This window comes from Centropristis striata, chromosome 1 (assembly GCF_030273125.1).
Source record: "Centropristis striata isolate RG_2023a ecotype Rhode Island chromosome 1, C.striata_1.0, whole genome shotgun sequence".
In the NCBI taxonomy this organism is placed as follows: Eukaryota; Metazoa; Chordata; class Actinopteri; order Perciformes; family Serranidae; genus Centropristis; species Centropristis striata.
This window is the reverse complement of record NC_081517.1, coordinates 4,989,668-5,008,384: the sequence shown is the minus strand read 5'-3', so window position 1 is coordinate 5,008,384 and position 18,717 is coordinate 4,989,668. Positions and strand designations below refer to the sequence as shown.

The 18,717-nt window shown below is 37.9% G+C and overlaps 2 protein-coding genes across 3 annotated transcripts in view; both read right to left on the bottom strand.

The window, feature by feature from the left end:
- Positions 1-8,833, bottom strand: part of htt (huntingtin) — a 66,533-nt gene extending 57,700 nt beyond the window's left edge. Inside the window, exons 1-8 of the mRNA XM_059357094.1 lie at positions 8,448-8,833; positions 6,607-6,690; positions 6,227-6,347; positions 5,964-6,023; positions 5,733-5,812; positions 5,270-5,408; positions 4,010-4,151; positions 2,345-2,523 (exon numbers count right to left, since the gene is read on the bottom strand). Of these exons, the coding sequence (XP_059213077.1) occupies positions 2,345-2,523; positions 4,010-4,151; positions 5,270-5,408; positions 5,733-5,812; positions 5,964-6,023; positions 6,227-6,347; positions 6,607-6,690; positions 8,448-8,545 (903 nt within the window). The 5' untranslated portion in view covers positions 8,546-8,833. The remainder of the gene's footprint in view (positions 1-2,344; positions 2,524-4,009; positions 4,152-5,269; positions 5,409-5,732; positions 5,813-5,963; positions 6,024-6,226; positions 6,348-6,606; positions 6,691-8,447) is intronic.
- A 3,927-nt stretch (positions 8,834-12,760) lies between these two features.
- The window catches only part of grk4 (G protein-coupled receptor kinase 4), a 73,496-nt gene continuing 67,539 nt past the window's right edge, over positions 12,761-18,717 (bottom strand). The window contains exons 14-16 of one of the 2 annotated variants that reach the window (XM_059356989.1): positions 17,984-18,121; positions 15,806-15,983; positions 12,761-13,317 (exon numbers count right to left, since the gene is read on the bottom strand). In XM_059356989.1, the coding sequence (XP_059212972.1) occupies positions 15,807-15,983; positions 17,984-18,121 (315 nt within the window). In that variant the 3' untranslated portion in view covers positions 12,761-13,317; position 15,806. The remainder of the gene's footprint in view (positions 13,318-15,805; positions 15,984-17,983; positions 18,122-18,717) is intronic. The other variant, XM_059356926.1, reaches the window with a different exon arrangement.

Here is an 18,717-nt window from a genome sequence, read left to right as displayed (position 1 = left end):
AAGACGCTGATGAGACCTTTGGTTGGCCCCGTGGATGATGGGACATTTTGTTACTAAAAACCAACGGATGGAAGCGTCGATAAGAGCATGGTTGTGTTGCTATGCAACAAGGAATTCACATCACCGCAGCACATCCAGCCTCAAGTATCACCTCAATGCAAAACATATAGCAGCTAGCGGCTAGTGTGGTAGCTAGCGTGGATTGTGTTTTACTTAAAAAACCAAAGTATTCTAGTTTACAGAAGGTCTACCTACCTATAGGCTAACTGCATTTATGAAAAGGAACTATATTTCTAAATATGCTATTGCTACACTTAATGGCAAAAATTGCACTGGTCTGTTGGACTTGAACAAAAATAAACAATATTTTGGTTGCTTAAGCTTATGTATTCAGTCATTACTTCTCACTGTTCTCAGGTCAAATATTTATATGCGATTAATTAATTACAAAGCCTCTAATTAATTAGATTTTTTTTTTTTTTTTTTTTTTTTTTTTAAATCGAGTCCCGGCCCTAATTTTTTCTTCACCTTTATCATCTGACAGTTATTTTCTCACTTTAACCTACTTTATCAACATATTGAGCCCAAAAATCATGAAATCCGAGTTGAAAAATGATACTATTTACTACAATAAAAACCACAAATATGCTCAATGAACTGTTTTGGAACTTGAAAATGTAAACATAGGATACAAATATGAACATATAAAAAGGTAAAAATTTAAATATAATAAAACTATATACAAAAAAGTCCCATAAAAACATGTATATTTATAGGCGTTTTTTTTTCCTTGTTAGCTTCAATTCTTCAAAACAAACTATGTGTTAAATTACACAGAGAGCTACAGCAACGCTCAAATATTTCTGTACTATCAAATTAAAGCGATCATATCTCTGGTTTTACATGACCTTGGGATTTCGATGTTGAATGTTTTTTTGTTAAATGTTGTGTGATCTGATCAGGACGGCATGATCACAGACCCCAGAGGATTAAGATTAAATCAGTTTGTACTGCATTCTACCTACTAAATGAACGATTAAGTACGACATTACCAACAGACCGTTCACACTGAAGTATGCATCACATGACTGACGGTCCTGGTCTGACCCAGCCAAAGGCTCTTACATCTCTGAAAACTTTCCAAACAGGCTTCATTTAGCCTGACTGAAAATCACTTTACCATCTGAGGAGCTGCAAAGCAGTTTGGGGTGCATACTTAGAAATTGTTGCGGATATAATATACAGGTGCATCTCAATAAATTAGAATATGATGGAAAATTCCATTTCCAGTAGTTCAAGTCAAACAGCCCCAACCAAGTATTGAGTCATATAGATGGACATACTTTTTAGAGGCCAACATTTCCGTATTAAACATACTTTTTAAAATTGGTCTTTGGTAATATTAATTTTTATTTATTACCGTAAATGAAATATTTCATTCGGTGTGTAATCAGGGTTCGTACACTTTTTCAGTGGTCAAATTCAAGCACTTTTCAAGGACTTTCTACGTCCATTTTCAAGCTTTTCCAGTACGTTTCAACGGTTGTAAATGTCATGTTTTAAATGAGTACTTCGGCACTAAAAGGGGTAATTTCACTTAACCATACCACCAGCAATGGTATTACACTTTTAACAACTAAAAGTAGTTTGCTAATCTCATAAAACATACTGGTATGGGGATCTAGGGGCTAGGAGCAAAAGTAAGATCACAAAAATCATCAACCAGCAGCTGGTGGAACTAAACACGACCCAAACTAGGAGGAAAGCCCCACAAATACTTCAGGAGCCCTCACATCCACTAGGAATTAGAAAAACTCCCTTCAGTAAGAAGATACTGGTAGAGCAACAAGAAATATCTCAGAAACAAGAAGACGCAGCAGAGACCCAGGCGGAGCGGTCTTCATTTCAGATTATAGGCTATAGGCTATTCAATTTATATAGTTTTTCCATTGAAAATGCAGTTTCAATGGAAAAAAAAGAAAAGAATACAGAAAATACAGAAAAGAAATACAGTAAGAATTTCAAGCATTTACAAGCACTTAATCCAAAATCCAAGCACTTTTCAAACCTTGAAATTCAACATTAAAATTCAAGCATTTTCCAGGATTTCAAGCACCCGTACCAACCCTGTGTAATGGATCTATATAATGTGTTATTTCCACTTTTTTAATTGAATTACTGACATAAATAAACTTTTTTATGATATTCTAATTTATTGAGACGCACCGTTTTGTACACAAAATCCACATACTATGCTGTTTGAATGCACTACATAATCAATTTTAGTGTGATCAGTGTGTTGGTAGTCAACTTTGAACACAGCCAATCACTTTCTTCTCTCTACCTGTAGCAGTTGTTCAGGTGTCGGCTGGACATCGGCCTCCTTCCTCATGACTCCGAAGCTTCCTTTGAGGCTGGTGGTGTTGACTTGTTGCTGCAGCAGAGGCATCAGGTAGCGAAGGGTTAACAGCACCCCCAGAATTAGGTGGCTGGGGTGCTCCTCGTCCACTGGAACCAGCAGACCTGGAAAAGAACAGAGCGTCAGGGGGTTTGTTTACTTCTAAAAGGTACATCTCAAAAAATGAGAATATCGTAAAAAAAGTTCAATACTTTTTGTCAATTATTTCAGATAGTGAAACTGGTATATTATATAGATTCATTACACGTAGAGTGAAATATTTAGCCTGTATTTCTTGTAATTTTGATCATTATAGCTTACAGATAATGAAAACACAAAACTCTCAGAAAATTACATAAGATCAAATTTTTCAAAAGGATATTTTAAACACAAATGTCAGCCCAGTTTGCTGGCCAGGTCAGCCCAGTAACACCATGGTCACTGAAGCAGCTTTTGGTACCTTTGCCAGTGTGGGCAGGTGCCAAGTCCTGCTGGAAAATGAAAGCAGCATCTCCAAAGAGCTTGTGGAAGCATGAAGACTCTAAAATGTCCTGCTAGATGGCTGCTATGTTGACTGTGGACTTCAGAAAACACAGTGGACCAACAGCAGCAGAGGACATGGCCCCAAACCACCACTGACCCAGGACCATCATATTCAACTGACGATCAATATTCTAATTTTCTGAGACACTGAGTTTTGGATTTTTTTATTTATTTAACCAGGAAGTCCCATTGAGCTTCAGAATCCTTTTTCAACAGAGAGCTGGCCAAAATAGCCGCCAAAACTCAACAAAAGTGCAAAAAAAAAAAAATATTTACAATAAAACAAGTGCAATATAACACAATAGTAAAACATAATGAGCCTTATTAAGAAAAACAAACACATGTCTCTATCACCACAGACTTGATGGTAGCTTGCAATTCATTGATTGATTTCCATGATCTCCAAGCCAGAATCATCAAAATTACAAGAAAAACAGGCTTGAAATATTTCACTCTACGCGCAGTGAATCTACAGTACAGGTCAAAAGTTTGGACACACCTTCTCATTCAATGCGTTTCCTTTATTTTCATGACTATTGACATTGTAGATTCATCAAAACTATTAATGAACACATGTGGAATTATGTACTTAACAAAAAAAAGTGTGAAATAACTGAAAACATGTCTTATATTCTAGTAAGCAAAGGGTGGTTACTTTGAGGAATCTAAAATACAAGACATGTTTTCAGTTATTTCACACTTTTTTGTTAAGTACATAATTCCATATGTGTTCATTCATAGTTTTGATGCCTTCAGTGAGAATCTACAATGTAAATAGTCATGAAGATAAAGAAAACGCATTGAATGAGAAGGTGTGTGTCCAAACTTTTGGCCTGTACTGTATATAATATATGAGTTTCACTTTCTGAAATGATTGACAAAAACTATTGAACTTTTTCCATGATATTCTCCTTTTTGAGATGTACCTGTACGTCATCATGAAGGCCTGTAGCCAGAGTGCTATAACTAAAAGCAGTTTGGTACCAAACTAGCTCACTAATGAGTGCTGAAATAAGCTGAGGGTGAAACGGCGCATGTCCAGAGTTGTGTATGTGAGTGTTTCCCTACCCAGCAGCACATTAAGGAGCCAGGTGTAGAAGTAGCTGGTGCGTCTGGAGTGTTGGCACACGCTGACGGCTGAGCTGGCTGCTGTACGTCTGATGGTGGGGGAGCTGGACTTCAGGTTGGCCACAAATGACTTCAGCAGCACCTGGGACAGAAATGGTTGGACTACAATGAAAGCAAGCTGTTGGAAGACATTTCCTAGTACAAGTGGTGCCCAATTACCGTATATTATTTTTTTGGCAGTCATTTCTGTTCAATCAGTTGCATCTAAAACATTTTAAAAACTAGATTTCCCCTCCCAAACAAAGAATGAATCTTGCTCAATTGTTCCTGCTGGCTGTGTTTTTCCCCTTTTTCAAGAGTGTCCAGCTACAGTCCCACCCAAGTGTGTTGTAACTGACTATTACTCATATGCATCCTGCCTACATTTCAGTCAGGACAGTCAAGATAGGCTGTTGGATTCAGAAGTAGGAGATTAGCTGTGGACAGACTGATGCACATACACACATGAGCAAATGCAAGATCCCCTCATAGCTAATGTAGATAGATAGTATTAGATTATTTTGACAGTGTTGGATGGGAGTAGGGCTTTAAAATGAAATGTTTATGGAGACAAAGTAGGAAATATGAACTTTTTTTAAAATGGGAACCTCTCCCCAGCTTGTTTTAACCCATTTAAGCCGGGACAGCATTACCGGATTTCTACCATTAAAACCAGGGGCACTGTTGCGTTATTCTACCATTAAAGCCAGGAAAGCGGATATGTCGTTTTGTAGTATTTGTATTTTTTTTCCACCTATTTTCGATCTCTTGGCCAATGAAATGCATCAGAATACATGTGGGAGTGTCGCAATGCAACACGTTGATTTTTAAAAAAAACTTTATTGAAGGTTTGGATAAATAACTCAACTTCTCATGAAAGCCACAGGTATAAGCTCTCAAATACTTTTTGAATTTCATTTCCATCTGCTACAGAGGCTGAAAAATCTATTATTTTAGTAGGAAGCGTTGACATTTCTGTTGAATTTCCAGAAAAACTTTTTACGGTTATTTTAAAATCGCCCACAGGTTTTACAGGCGTTTTAGGCCTAAATGGGTTAATAATGACTTTCAGGAAACTAACTGGCTGGAGAAGAAAACAAACAGGAGAGGAAACACAACATCCCCAAAGACAGAAGAAGAAGCTAAAGAAATATTTGAAACCATAAATGATGATTCAGTTCCATACTGTACAGTTCCAATGTTTTTGCTTTGTACGGTTACCTTGATCTCGCCATCATTTGCGAAGTGCCCCAAGGCGGACATGATCTTGGGCATTGCGGCTGCCAGAGTCTCCTGTACAGTCTCCTCCTGACGCTTGGTGATTCGTGAGAGACATGGCAACAGGTTGACCAGGTAGGGCCTGCACCACGAGAAATAAAGAAAGGGATAAACAAAAAAAATCGAAGTAGTAAAACGTATTTAAAACTGAGTTACACAGTGATGTTTTTTCCCTTAACCTTAGCTGATTGTCAGGCATGCAATGTGAAATCCAAATACAAAAAACGCATTAACTTTAACTTACTTACTAACTACAGATATTTAGTCCACAAGTCTACAATCTACACCAACATTTGCTGTCCTTCATGAGGGATTGTCCACTCTGAGTTTGCCATAATGTAATTTAAATATGGTCATCATGTGAAGGAAGTAAAAAGCCATTTTCAGGCATTGTGTGTGTGTATACCTGCATTTCTGTGGTCTGATGAGGTGCGCAAGCTCAGCAAACCTCCACAAAGCTGCCCTCAGACTCCGAGAGGCTCCGTTCTAAAGATTTACACAAACGCTCATTAACATCAACACATCTAGCGTTTTCATTTTCACGCTTTACATGAAACAAATGTCAAATCTTAGTCATTAGTCTGTGAGAATAATCCTTCTGCAAAAAAAACAACTAACACTGTCACGTATCTCATACCTTTTTTATTTCTTTGTACAGCTCCAGCTGCAGACGAGGCAGGTTGGAATCCATCAGTGCCTGGGAAAAAATATTTAAAAATCATCATCCTGTGCAACATGGCTGATTAAACAATAAAACTGCCTTAAAATTAAACAAAATAATGGTTTTATGTACACTTTGATAATTATACATATGAATAATTATACATATCATCTTTTAGTTGAAATAATAAAGGCCAATGTCGAAAAGAGGTGAAATAGAATAGTAGGGGTCCTGCTCACTTTGATTATTTTGTTCAGGCACTCATCGGCTACCATCCTGACATCTGATTCGCTGTCATCACTGCAGAGCAGGAACATCTCCATAGCGATGCCCAGTAGTTTCTGAAACTCTGGAGACGTTCTGCTCCCAGGACCATAGAGAAGAAAAGTGGCCCAAATGTCATTATGGACATTCATATTCAACTTTCAACAGACTGTGTTTGTACAGGACAGTAACACTGTTTTGTAATGTTCAGACATGTTTTACTCAAAATCATAAGATCAGAAAGGGTAAAATATCATGCCCACTCAATGCAACCCAACTCAGGTCATTGTTATCACAGACACATTCTGTTAAATGTAATTGAAGAAAAAATAAAGGCTAATTCAGGAAAGCCTACCTCAGAGACTGAGCAACAATGTTTTCACATATTGTCAGGCAGTGGGTGACTCTGTCCTTCTTTGTGGTAGCCTGTTCCTTTTTCCTGTGAAAGAGGAAAGATGAGGAGGATGAGAATAAGGGACAAAAAACAACAGGCAGCAAAAGACAAGGGAAGATAGAAGCAGAGAGAGAAAGATTGTACAGAATCACTGGTTTCAGACTGAGAAAGTACCTCCAAGAAATTTGCAGGCATGAAAGGAACCACAGTGTAAACTTACACTCAAATCTAATCCTTGGTTAAGAGACAGCAATGTCCTTTTCAAAGTGTCAAACAAACAGCAACAGCAGGGAACCCTGCTGTCACTGGGTTAAGCAAATTTTCTAAATCACCTGAGGGAGTCTATAAATATGTTCCATCATTTACACAGTTAGTGATACCATTTACCAAACATATTTAATCACAGTAATGTCATGCAACACAAGTACAAGATGTACTTGAGTTGAAAGAATAATTCCTATTGTGCAGCTAATTCAAGGTGTTCTCCGTGGCTACATAACTCATAAAAAATGGTGACCTCGTTGGACATCCATCTAAACACTTCATGCAAACATAACAGTGCAAGTTGTTAATATGACAGACTCCTTAGAGAAGATATATTTGTCGGGGCCTTTGGAAAGGCAGATGAGCCTAATGAGTCTGCTGGTGCTGTGCTAACACCCAAACCACTTAGAAACTTGCCAGATTTCCTTGAAATGCTTGACTAGTCAAATTTGAAAAACCGTGGGGAAGATGGTGCTGTTATTACTGGATGCGTTCCTTGAATGGAAAAGCTCGGTCCCTTGAGCAGGGGCAAAACAAAAACAAGGACTGCAGGCAGTCCTCGCCGCTTCAGCACCTCTTGCTCCACTGATCATATATATAATGATGATAATATGATGATAATATGCTGCGCCTTCTGCCTGGAACATTATGCAAAAGCAGCTGAAGCTGTCTGAGCTGGTCACCTTGGTAGAATTCAAAGGAATCCTGAAGACAGAGAAAATAGTTCTCTTGGTCAATGCAATTGTTTGTAAAGCTATTTTCTGATAACGACCGGGTTTATTCATTCATCTGTCACCAGTTTATTTATTTCATTCTTAACTGTACTCATTTCAATCTTCATATAGTCTTGTCCCTGATCTTGTATGTACTTTAATTGATGTTGAATGTGGTGGATGAGAATTGTGGTTGATTGCTCTTATTTTATCATGGTGCTGCCTTCTTGGCCAGGTCATTCTTGAAAAAGAGATTTTAATCTCAATGAATTTTTACCTGGTTAAATAAAGGATATTGATTGATTGATTGATTGATCAGGATGGGGTGCGAGGGACAAGCGTAAGTGACGTCATGTCCAGGAGGATCACATATTAATGCGGTCATTGGCAAAAGTAATCATATCTACCCGTCTGTGCATTAATCACACAATGTTACATTTAAAATACATAGTGAATTGCTCTCCCTTCATCAGGCACTGAACATTTTAATTGGTCCATGGCCCCTTTAGCAGCTGCGTGGGCATCAATTAGCCTCTTCAAGCCTTTTATCTTCGCTTTCATTCAGCCGGCTGACCCTAAATAAACCATTTAACTGTTTTAATATCAGGCGACAGAGCCTATTCAAGAATTAGTGCAATGGCTGGCAACAAGTACACCTTCAGAAGCTTTGAAATACCTGTTTAAATGTTGGTTGCTGGTTTGCATGTTAGCGCTATTGAACCTTGGTTCCGTTACCTGAGAGCCACTGACGTTAGCTCCAAAGCTAAGCTACCTGTCTAGCTGTTAGCTTGCTGTTAGCTCGCCGTGACACAGAAATCCACTTACTGCCTCTGGACAAGCTCCTCTGCGGTCGGTGGTCCCTGTTGCTGCTGGAATGACTTGAGAGACTCAAAGGCCTTCATCAGTTTCTCCATGGTGGCCATTTTAGCAATCAACAGTAAGCAAGCTAGCCAGGCTAGCTAATATTTACTATGTGCGCTAACGAGCTAGCACAAGTTATTAGCCACGGAGAGAGCAAAGCGGTGCGTAGTGCAACGAGCGTGCTAACACTGCCCGCGACAACTACCACCGGCTCTCCGCCTTCTCTTCGTGCAAGATATCTCTTAATCCTTCACAATATTTATCCTAAATGAACAAAATGTTGGTGGATAATAAGCCATCTTTGATGCAGCGCTGCGTTCCCCCGACAAATCACACCAGGAAGTGGTCAATGTGACAGTTTGACAGAAAGGGGAGGAGTTAAACGTCAGCGGCCAATCAGACTGCGGTTTTGTGTTGAGTGACTTTGGAATAAACCAATGAGTGACTGAGATTTTTTTTTCTTTTGTTGTTGTTGTTGCTGTCACGGGACCGCTGTAATCCAGATATTAAAGACATACTTTTGCTGTGACTGTGGCTTTTATCCATGCAGCAAGATTGATAAGTGGAGGTGTGACAGTTGGGAGGCTAAAAGAGCTTTCTGTTAATCGAATTAGGGCGAAAAACATGTGCATGGAAATATAATTTATTTGGCTCTAACCTTAAAATGGACAAATGTTCTGTTTATTATACCCACCCCTGACTCAGTAAGAAGATGGTTAATGGAGAAAAGACAACCGCCCAATAATAATACATCTATAACTTTAATCTGTTATTATCTGCAGTAATTGAAAGAAGCAGTAGTTAACCCTCTGGAGTCCATGAAACCACCTGCACATTACTTCTTCATGACGTAAAGACATAAAAATGAAGCAACATCGAGTCTTGCCATCAGCTTCCCTCTAAAGTTCTGGCTTGAAACTCCATACCAGATTTTTTTTGATGATATTCGGCCAAGTAAAACTGGAGATAATGTCAAATATATTTAGTATAAAAATATAGAATAAGATATTATCCTCATTTTACCTGTTATATTTTATATTTGCAACCTGTGTTCATATTTGCAACATGTACATTTCTGTGTGTGAAACATAATTTTCAAGATCAGATTTTATGTTTTCCTTTGTTTCTTTTGGGTTCAAAATTTTGATCAAGTAAGTCAAAGTTAAAAATGAATTATCAGGACATATAGGTGAGGCTGCGCTGAAAAAACTGATACCAACATGGCATGATAAAGATTTTTTAACAGATTTCTTAATGGACATAATAGCCCAAGATTTCAGAGGGTTAAAGCTTTAGTAAAGCTTTACCTGCAGCAAATACCCTCCAATGCCAGAGATTTATTGTAACACAAGTGCAAGATAGATCTTAGCATGACACTGTTTTCTATTGTCAAACTTATTTTCTCCCATCAATGCCCAATGCTCATTTACTCACAACAAACAAATTAATATGACACAAATAAATCAAGACACAAGTATTTTTTATACAAATGGCAGTGTATTATTTCATAATTACAAATGTCAGATATGGTACAACAACCAGTGATACAACTTGTACAAGAATTAACAATGACTGCAGTGGTTGAACGACATGACTGTACAGATACAAAAAAGAAGAAAAATCAAGAAGTCCCAGGCCCCGTTTGAATACCAATAATGCATTTGTCATTCCTCCCTTCCTTGAAAACATAATTTATCTGACATATCTGCACAGGAGAGTGTGAAACCCTGGAGATCCTCCAGGCATTTATCAACGGTTATCCCAAAACCAGACTCAAGTGACATCAAGGAACTGAGGATCTCTCACTTCTAAATGCTGCTGGTGAGCGCCATCCCAGTTTTAGGGGAGAGGGGAGGGGGACTCGCCATCACCGCCTCGGAGGAAGGCAGGAGAGAAGGAATGCATGTCATGCATTCAAACGGGGCCAACTCAGCTGGTCACCTTGCCATTTATAAAGTTGTCCTCAGATACCAGTGAGATATGTTGGCACTAGAAGGTCATCATTTACATATACAAGGAACCTGAAGTATTACAAACCGATACATGCTTGAGTAATAAAACATATGTATTTTTTAAAACAGGCATTACAATGCACTTAGTGCGGACATTCAAAACTGTTGAGCTGTTTAAAGTTCCTTTATGTGAAGGAATTTCTCTCAGAATGGACGGAATGATAAAGAGATTGAAAAAAGGCGGGATGTCACAACTTAACCTGGTAATAATTGGCACATACAATAAAGGCTGTCAGTCTTTCTTCAGTTAATTTTTCCGATAACAAGACAAGTTTGATTTACTTAATGTTGCTTTTGGTATCATTGGCAAAAAAGTTAAAGACACTTCCTATAGTCATTGTCAAAACACACCATAGTGCAATGAAATTAAACTGAATTTCTTTACTGCTATATGGATGGTATAAGAATAAAGTTCAATGACAGAGGCATGGGTGGCAAACACAGTTTAGTTTCCCTGTGAGAGTGAGTGAATGTGTGTTAGAGCTTAGTTACATGTTAGAAATACATCATTTACAAGGTTTTTGAGGCTAAAGAGCTAAAAGGCTAAAATCTACATAGGCAAGAGAAATCAGCTTCAAAATGTGCCTGAGAGCAACAAAAAATAACAAAGACACTCAGAAAAAGTGACGACAAGCCAGCAACAGATGCACGCGTTCGATTCCTGATTATTGATAATGGAATGTGCAACAGGGGACACAATTTTTAGAACAAGCCAACTCTCCAAATTAGTTAACGAGATGGGGAATTATATGCGTACCATTTTGAATGTAAGCGAATGTCTTGAATGAAATTCAATTAAGCGACATTCAAGCCCCTATATGACTTCTAACTATTTATTGTTGTACTTCAATGCAGTTTGCATACAAGGCAACATACACACGCACACACACGCACACGCACACAAAGCTAACATGTCCAGATTGGGTATTCACAGCATTAAAACAGGTGGTGGGGAGTAAACAGCAACTGCCTCAAAAGCAAAATTCAAAAGCAAAATGGCTTCAAATGCCTCTGAATGCTAATGAGAACAAACAATTAGAACATGCTGGGAAATGTACAGAAAATGTATGTGTTCATGTTTGGTTAACTTGGAAGGAAACACTTGAAACAAAAGTGCACGACAACTGCGGTTCTGCAAGTGGAAGAGTACATGATGGAAACTCTGCAGGCAGGATGATAATAAGAAAACTAATAAACATTATTCCCGTTCTTCTCTATCTGCACACATACAAGCAACTGTCTCAAGTCATTCCTATGCGAAACAACACACAATGGAGTAGTTAAAGGTGGGAGCTATTACAATTAAATGTTATTTCATCTAGTACAATCACAGCTAAAGCCACGAGGTCTAACTGGAGGTCTACTAGCAAGATATGTGGCCGGCAGGCACCGTGCTATCTATGATCAACAGGCACAGAGGCCAAAGCAGGCTGTATCTTGACTCAGCACAGAGGCTAACAGCTGCTGACAGCTGAATCAATGGAAGTTAGTTTAATACAACGGCAATTTGTTATCTAGATGAAGCCCTTGTCAGCTGCAGGTCAGATCTCTGATACAGTGTCATCGTCATCATTTGTCTCTATGTTCCAACTCATTCTTAAGTTACCTGTCCTAGGCTTTCTGGTACATTACAAAAAACAAAACAAAAACAAAAAAAGGTGGCAAAGTACTAGGAAACAGGTTTAGAATAACCAGACATGAAAAACAAAACTAAGAAAAGCTATACGTTAAAAGAAGCAGAGAAAAGGATGAGGAATTAAGATAAATCACCAAAAAAATAACTTTTGCCTGAGTGAATAATGTAACAGACATTTACTTAACAGCTGTGCTCCAGGAGGAGACGCAGTCTAGCATCGGGAATTAAGCATCTGAACCTTTTGCAGCTTGTGAACATTTTTTGGAGAGGTCCAGGAATGTTAATTATCAGGCTTTGTATTACCAAAAAAAAAAGCCTCCTTAAATATTTCTTTAAAGTATTCTAATTGTTGCACATGCTGACGAAAAAGATTGTCAGAAATAGATCCATGCCATCTCTGCTAGGCACCTAGAAGACAGTTTACTACACATGTGCAGTGCAACCTGCCTGACTGGGCTGGGGGAAGGATGTGGATAATCACTTTTTAAACCAATTAAAATTTAAAGGGGCAGGCGTAGATCTGAGAAACATATGGGAAGGCTAAAGCAGCATGGCACCAACACAGCATGTTAGACTGAATTTATTTCCCCCATATCATATTTGGATCTATGCGCTTCATTCAGATCTACCTGAGCCCAGAGGCTAAGGGTTAGTCTGGGAACCAGGTGGATCTGATGTGCTAACAACACGTCACATTGGCCAAATTAATGACAAACATACAGCACATAAAAAAAACAAAAAGGCCTTATGCTACATTGAGAAAAAAAACAAAAACTACTGGTACTGTGTGCTTCTTAAAAAAACTCCCCAATACACATTATCCATACTCATTCCAAAAGGAAATAAAAAGGAAATAAAAACGTAATGTATGCATTCAAGTGGTACTTTTATGGCTTTTTGTACAATACAACCTTTAGTGAAAATATACATCTAGACATAAATTCAAGTACAAATGTACAAAATCTTTAAACTCATACTTTTTTCTTTAATTATAATACACTTTTAATACAGCTCATAAATACAGGTCAACATTCACTGAGTTCCTAAGATTTGCGCTCGGTTGGAGTTTGTGGTGAAGTTCAGCGGCGAGGGGGGGAGGGAGGAGGAGGAGGCAGGTGGAGGGAGTGGTTTAAAGTCGCGAGGGCTCTTCAATCTCGTCGTCACTGTAACCGCTCTTAAAACAGACCTGGGAAGAACCAGAAGTGAGGATATATCACTAACATTAGCAACTTTCTTCATAGCACCATCTCACATGTGCAAGATGAGGTCACGTTCTCCTTAAACGCAGACCTTGACTGCACCACATCACAAAAAGTATTTCTGTAGTGGCGGTTAGAAGGTAACATAAGACATGCAACTGCATCAAGGTTGTAGGTTTGGAAGTAAAATAGCTAACTGTGATGATTTCATCAGTCCTGTAATAATGGTGGCGTTGCAAAATGTTATGTAAATTAGGTTATTTATGTTCTTATGGTTAAAAGCAAGTTTTTTCCACATGGTTTCTATCACCATAGGTTTCAATTGTTGGTAGGAGCCACTTCATCAAGATTGTGGATCATAGATGGCAGCCATATAAAGTCTATGAGAACCAATATATCTTCCAAGCCACTTAGAAGGTCAATCTTGGTGTCAAAATACACATTTTCTCTTAGGACAAATGTATATACAAGATCTGACATGAGATGAAAGCGTTCCCTTAAATTTTTTGAGCAGTGTACATGGCAGCTAATCCGCACTCTCCCGTGAACACAGAGTCCAAACATTTTCAACTCAGGATTCCCTGCTTCAGCACTTGCAGCGAGTTGCCTACCAGTCTGGGTGAAAATGAACATATCTATTGGATCAAATAATCATCTTGTGATATTCTCAGTAGCTTTAAATGATTCCTTGACCCAGAAAATGTAGATTTTGACACCAAGATTGACCTTCTAAGTGGCTTGGAAGATATATTGGTTCTCATAGACTTTATATGGCTGCCATCTCCGATCCACAATCTTGATGAAGTGGCTCCTACCGAAAATTTAAACCTATGGTGATAGAGAGCATGTGGAAAAAACTTGGTGCTTTTGTCCGGCGTGTCCCCATTCTTCTTAAATCTGGTCCTAAGCCGCCTGACTATATTTGTGTCTCTAATTCAAAGAGCTGCCTCATCTTTGCATGTTTTTCAGGTAAAGAAATATGTAAATATCAGAGGTGAGCAGCTGACAGGTCGCTATGGTAGCAACTTGTCAATCAAAGCACTGCTTCATCATCATTCACATCATGCTGTATTGACGAAGACCAGTAAAAAAAAAAACAAAAAAAACCATTAGCTCATTAGGAAATTATTTACTGGGGTAATAAATCAAGTGAGAAGTAGGGTCATTTTCTCATAGACCTCTATACAATCTGACTTCTTTTTGCCTCCCTGTTGGCCATTAGAAAGAATGCAGGTTTAAAGCATTCAGCATTGGCTTCATTTTTCAGATCAAAAGGCTACGTCCACTTCTTTTGTACCGTTGAACATAAAACCTATTGCTGTGAGGAAATGGTGATAACTGAACGTGCCTAAGATCAATATTTTGACCTTTTTTGGCAACTCTTTGCTTTTATTTCATGTGCAATTTCCCAGTGATAGATCAGGTTCAAGAAAACCAAACTGAAACTATAAAAGTAGGATTTTAAAAAAAGTCAGAGGGACACTGTCCCCAGTGGTATAACCCCTTAAATTAAAGGGAAGCTCAAAGAAGTAGGGCTGGGCGATATATCAATATAAAAGATATATCAATATATTAAATGTGATATAGAATTAGACCATATTGCATATATCAATATAGTTCAATTGTTTTTCTTTTTTATATAAATGCTGCCCTTACTAGGGTTTGTCATATTTAGTTTTTTGTAAAGTTAATTATTCTTTTCTCATATAAATATATTAATTTTTGAAAAAGTTTGGCCTATTTTATTTCATAGGCTATTTTTTTTATTTAAATTTGCCCTTTATGGAGCTTTAATTTAAAAAAAAAAAAAAAAAAAAAGGTACCCCTATTGTTATACAGTATTTATGTTCACTTAAATAAAAAGTTTCAATAAAACTACTTGTGACATGTCATATTTGGCTTTGACTTTGACTGAACATTTGCTCTCACTTTGAAATAAAAATATCGGGATATATATTGTATATCGATATTCAGCCTAAATATATCGGGGTATGACTTTTGGTCCGTATCGCCCAGCCCTACACAGAAGTACAGTATAAACAGAAAGGCCTCCGTGAAAAAGAACAGGTGAAAGTTAGTGGAAATAACCTGTTAGCCGAGTAGCCACTGCAGCCATTAAAGCATGTTAGAAGATTTTCCCCAACTGATAAACATCTTGTGAAATGTGTCACTGCATTTTCAAAGCAAAGCTTGACATCAAGTCTTCCCATAACAACGACGCAGCTTCTCTTATTTAAAAAAAAATCCTGTGACAAAGTGGCACAGTAACAAATACAGAAAAGAATATGTAAAGGGAAAGAAAAAGGACAAAGAGAGGCCTTATTCTAACCAACTTAAACTAGAAATTACATCACTGGAAAGAACAAATTGAAAATCTAAATTTGACTGAGGTTCAGGGGTAACATTTCACATGTTGTGTTTGGACAAGGCCTGAGGGGGAAAAAAGAGAAAGAAAAGAAGGAAGAAAAGAAGTACCTTAGCCCCCACCCCCTCGGACAGTTGCCGGAGCACTAGCACTTGCCTCTCTTCTGAACAGGCGGTAGAAGAAGCCCCTCTTTGGTGGAGGATTAGGCCGGTTCACGTCCAGATCTGAGCACAGCGTCCCGTCAGTCTCATAGACGTTGATTTCTTTGAAGCACTCCATCTCAATCATCTACAAAGAAGTAAGAGGTCAGCTTTTCTACTCTGATAACTTCCAGCTCCTTAGGAGTTTGGTTGTGCGTCAGCATAAGGGTGGGTGCCATTTATTTATAACACAAGCCTCTACAGGTAGCTGCATCCATCTGGACTGGACATTTGGGATGTAAATGAACACCTCCACACCTTGTCTCATACATATTTAGTCACATGACTCATTCACAAGCAGTGGCATATTGTCATTTAACAGTAGACCTGTACTAAATGTCTTTTTTCTTCGTTCAAAGCTCTATTTATCCTCCTTTCTATTCACATTGCTTCAGAGACATGATATCCTGCATGAATCTAGAGAAGATTAGATACACTATTCCGGGATCGGAGAACAAATTCTACAAAATATGGCGCCCTTTTTTGGTATTTTATGAGAAACCCTCAACAATAATTTTCTGAGTAGCCCCCCCTCCCTTCCTTTTTTGATGTGAATGAATGCTTTATTTCGGTTACAAAAAAAACAAAAAAACAAAGACAACAAAATAAAATCATGTTTTTACAAAAGAATCCATCAGACAGCAACCGAAAAAGGAATAGGCTGAAGCCCCAAGGCTTATTTTTGCCTCTCCTGTATTTCCTATATATTCCTTATATATTTTCATTTATTTATTTATTTATTTTCTTCCATGTTTTTCTTCCATGTATTTCATCCTTTTGGTTGTTAATCTTTTTTTTATTTTGTTTTTATTTTTTATTTTTTTACTCTGTCCATTTAAAAAAAATTGTCAGTGGCTGTTTATGCATGTCTATGTTTGGATGTTTGGGCAGTTGGTTGTGTTGTATTATTATTGTATTATTTATACAGTCTATGGTTGTGTCATGGGTGGATGTTGTACAAAAAAAAAAAAATCTTGTGTACAAATGTACAGTGATTGTCTTATACATGCTTTGTCATCAATAAAAAAAGACCCTTGAAAGAAAGAAAGAAAGGCTCTATATAGAATTCTGAATGAAGCTTCGACTGTTTGTCCTCATATTTTATGGCAGCATCTCCCTGAAAATCCTCAAGCAACATCCTCAGTTTTAATAAAGTTACTATGATAGTGTGAGAGCTAGATTTTTTTTGTTATTGTGGTAATATAAATCTAATGTGTGATGCTGTTAGGTTGCTGCTGGACCTGCCCATGCTTGTCTCCGTGTGTGTGCAACAAACGGGAGAGCAAACAGATGTTTGACCACAAAATGTTGCTTTTAAAAGGCTAAATGTCAACAAATATGGACTTTTTATTTATTTGTTTATTTTTTGTCATTAGTTTGTTGTTTATTCCTTTTCTTGGAGATCCTCATTTGGGGAATACCAGTTTGCCTTGTATATACGTTTGTCTGTTTACCCTATGTTTTTGTTATTTACTTTGTGAATATATACCTTGAAAAAAAGGGGGGAAAATGCAAGGTACAATATTGTAAAGAAAACAAAATGACTGATTATGTTTGTGAAAGTAAGAAGCCTTGCAATAAAGTATTTAAAAAAAACAAATATGGACTGAAGCACTGAGTATTTTGCTGGATAAAAACACGGAAAAGAAATGGAATGATTACATCCATCATTTTTCAATAAATCTTGATTTTTGGAGGTTGCTCTGGAGTTATTGAAAAGGTTGGATACAATCTTATGCAGCCATCACTGGAATCTACTTCTAGAAATAGAATGATACTAATCTTTAACTGCAACTGTGCAGAAATATGGGGTTTAAACAGAATGTATAGCCTTAATAAGACAAATAAAACCTGCACAGCATTCGACTGATGATTTCGAATCCTAATGTAAATGTTATGAATGAAGCTTCAAATTACTTGGTACAGCACCATAAGCATTTATATCGATTTATCCTTCCACATTACACTTAAAGACAGATTTTCCTCATTAATACAGGTGCTCCTGTGTCACCAGTGCTGTACTGCGTTGTATCTGTTTGTTGTGGGACTGAACGATGACATCATCTCAGTGGCCTGTGTCTGCAGTACCTCATTCTGCCACGGGATGGAGACACTGCCTGTGACAAACTTGTGGTAAAAGTCGTCGTCTGTGGGGTCAAGGTTCACGCCTTTGACAGTAGAGAACTGTTCAATGTCCAGGACGTCTTTACAGTACACGGCCCGAGGCTGAGAGAGAGCGAGAGAGAGACAAGACAACTGTGAAATAATGCGTTTATTTTGGATGAAAGGGGGAAATACTTGAAGTCATTTGACTTCAAGTCAGATGGTTATTTTAATAACATGAAAGTTCTTCACAAGCCTGCGGACTCTTTGCTCCTGTGTTTTCCTCAGCGCAGCCCTACTGACCTTAATATCTCAAAATAGAAACGCTGATAGCGCTATCTACTTTCAACTATTGATTTACCCTCTCAGGTCAGTCACTCTCCCTCTCTCAGGCTGTTTATGACACTGAAAATGTAACAATTCTCTCCATGAACAGCTTCGTTGTTCTAGGCAAAAATCCAGGAGCGAAGAGCTCAATAAAAGCTTACAGTGTTGTTGGTTGAACTACATTTTTTCTTGAACAGAGCCTAAACAATATAGGATTCCTGAGACCAATAATGATGACAATTTTAGAGGGGAAAATTCACCAATTATCAATGTGCGCTGAGATGAAAATTCACCTTTTTTCTATGTGGATTGTGCACTAATTGGTATCAATATGACAAAGCAAAGGTACTCAGAAGGCAGCTTTCTTGAATAAATTACTTTTCAAAAAAAGA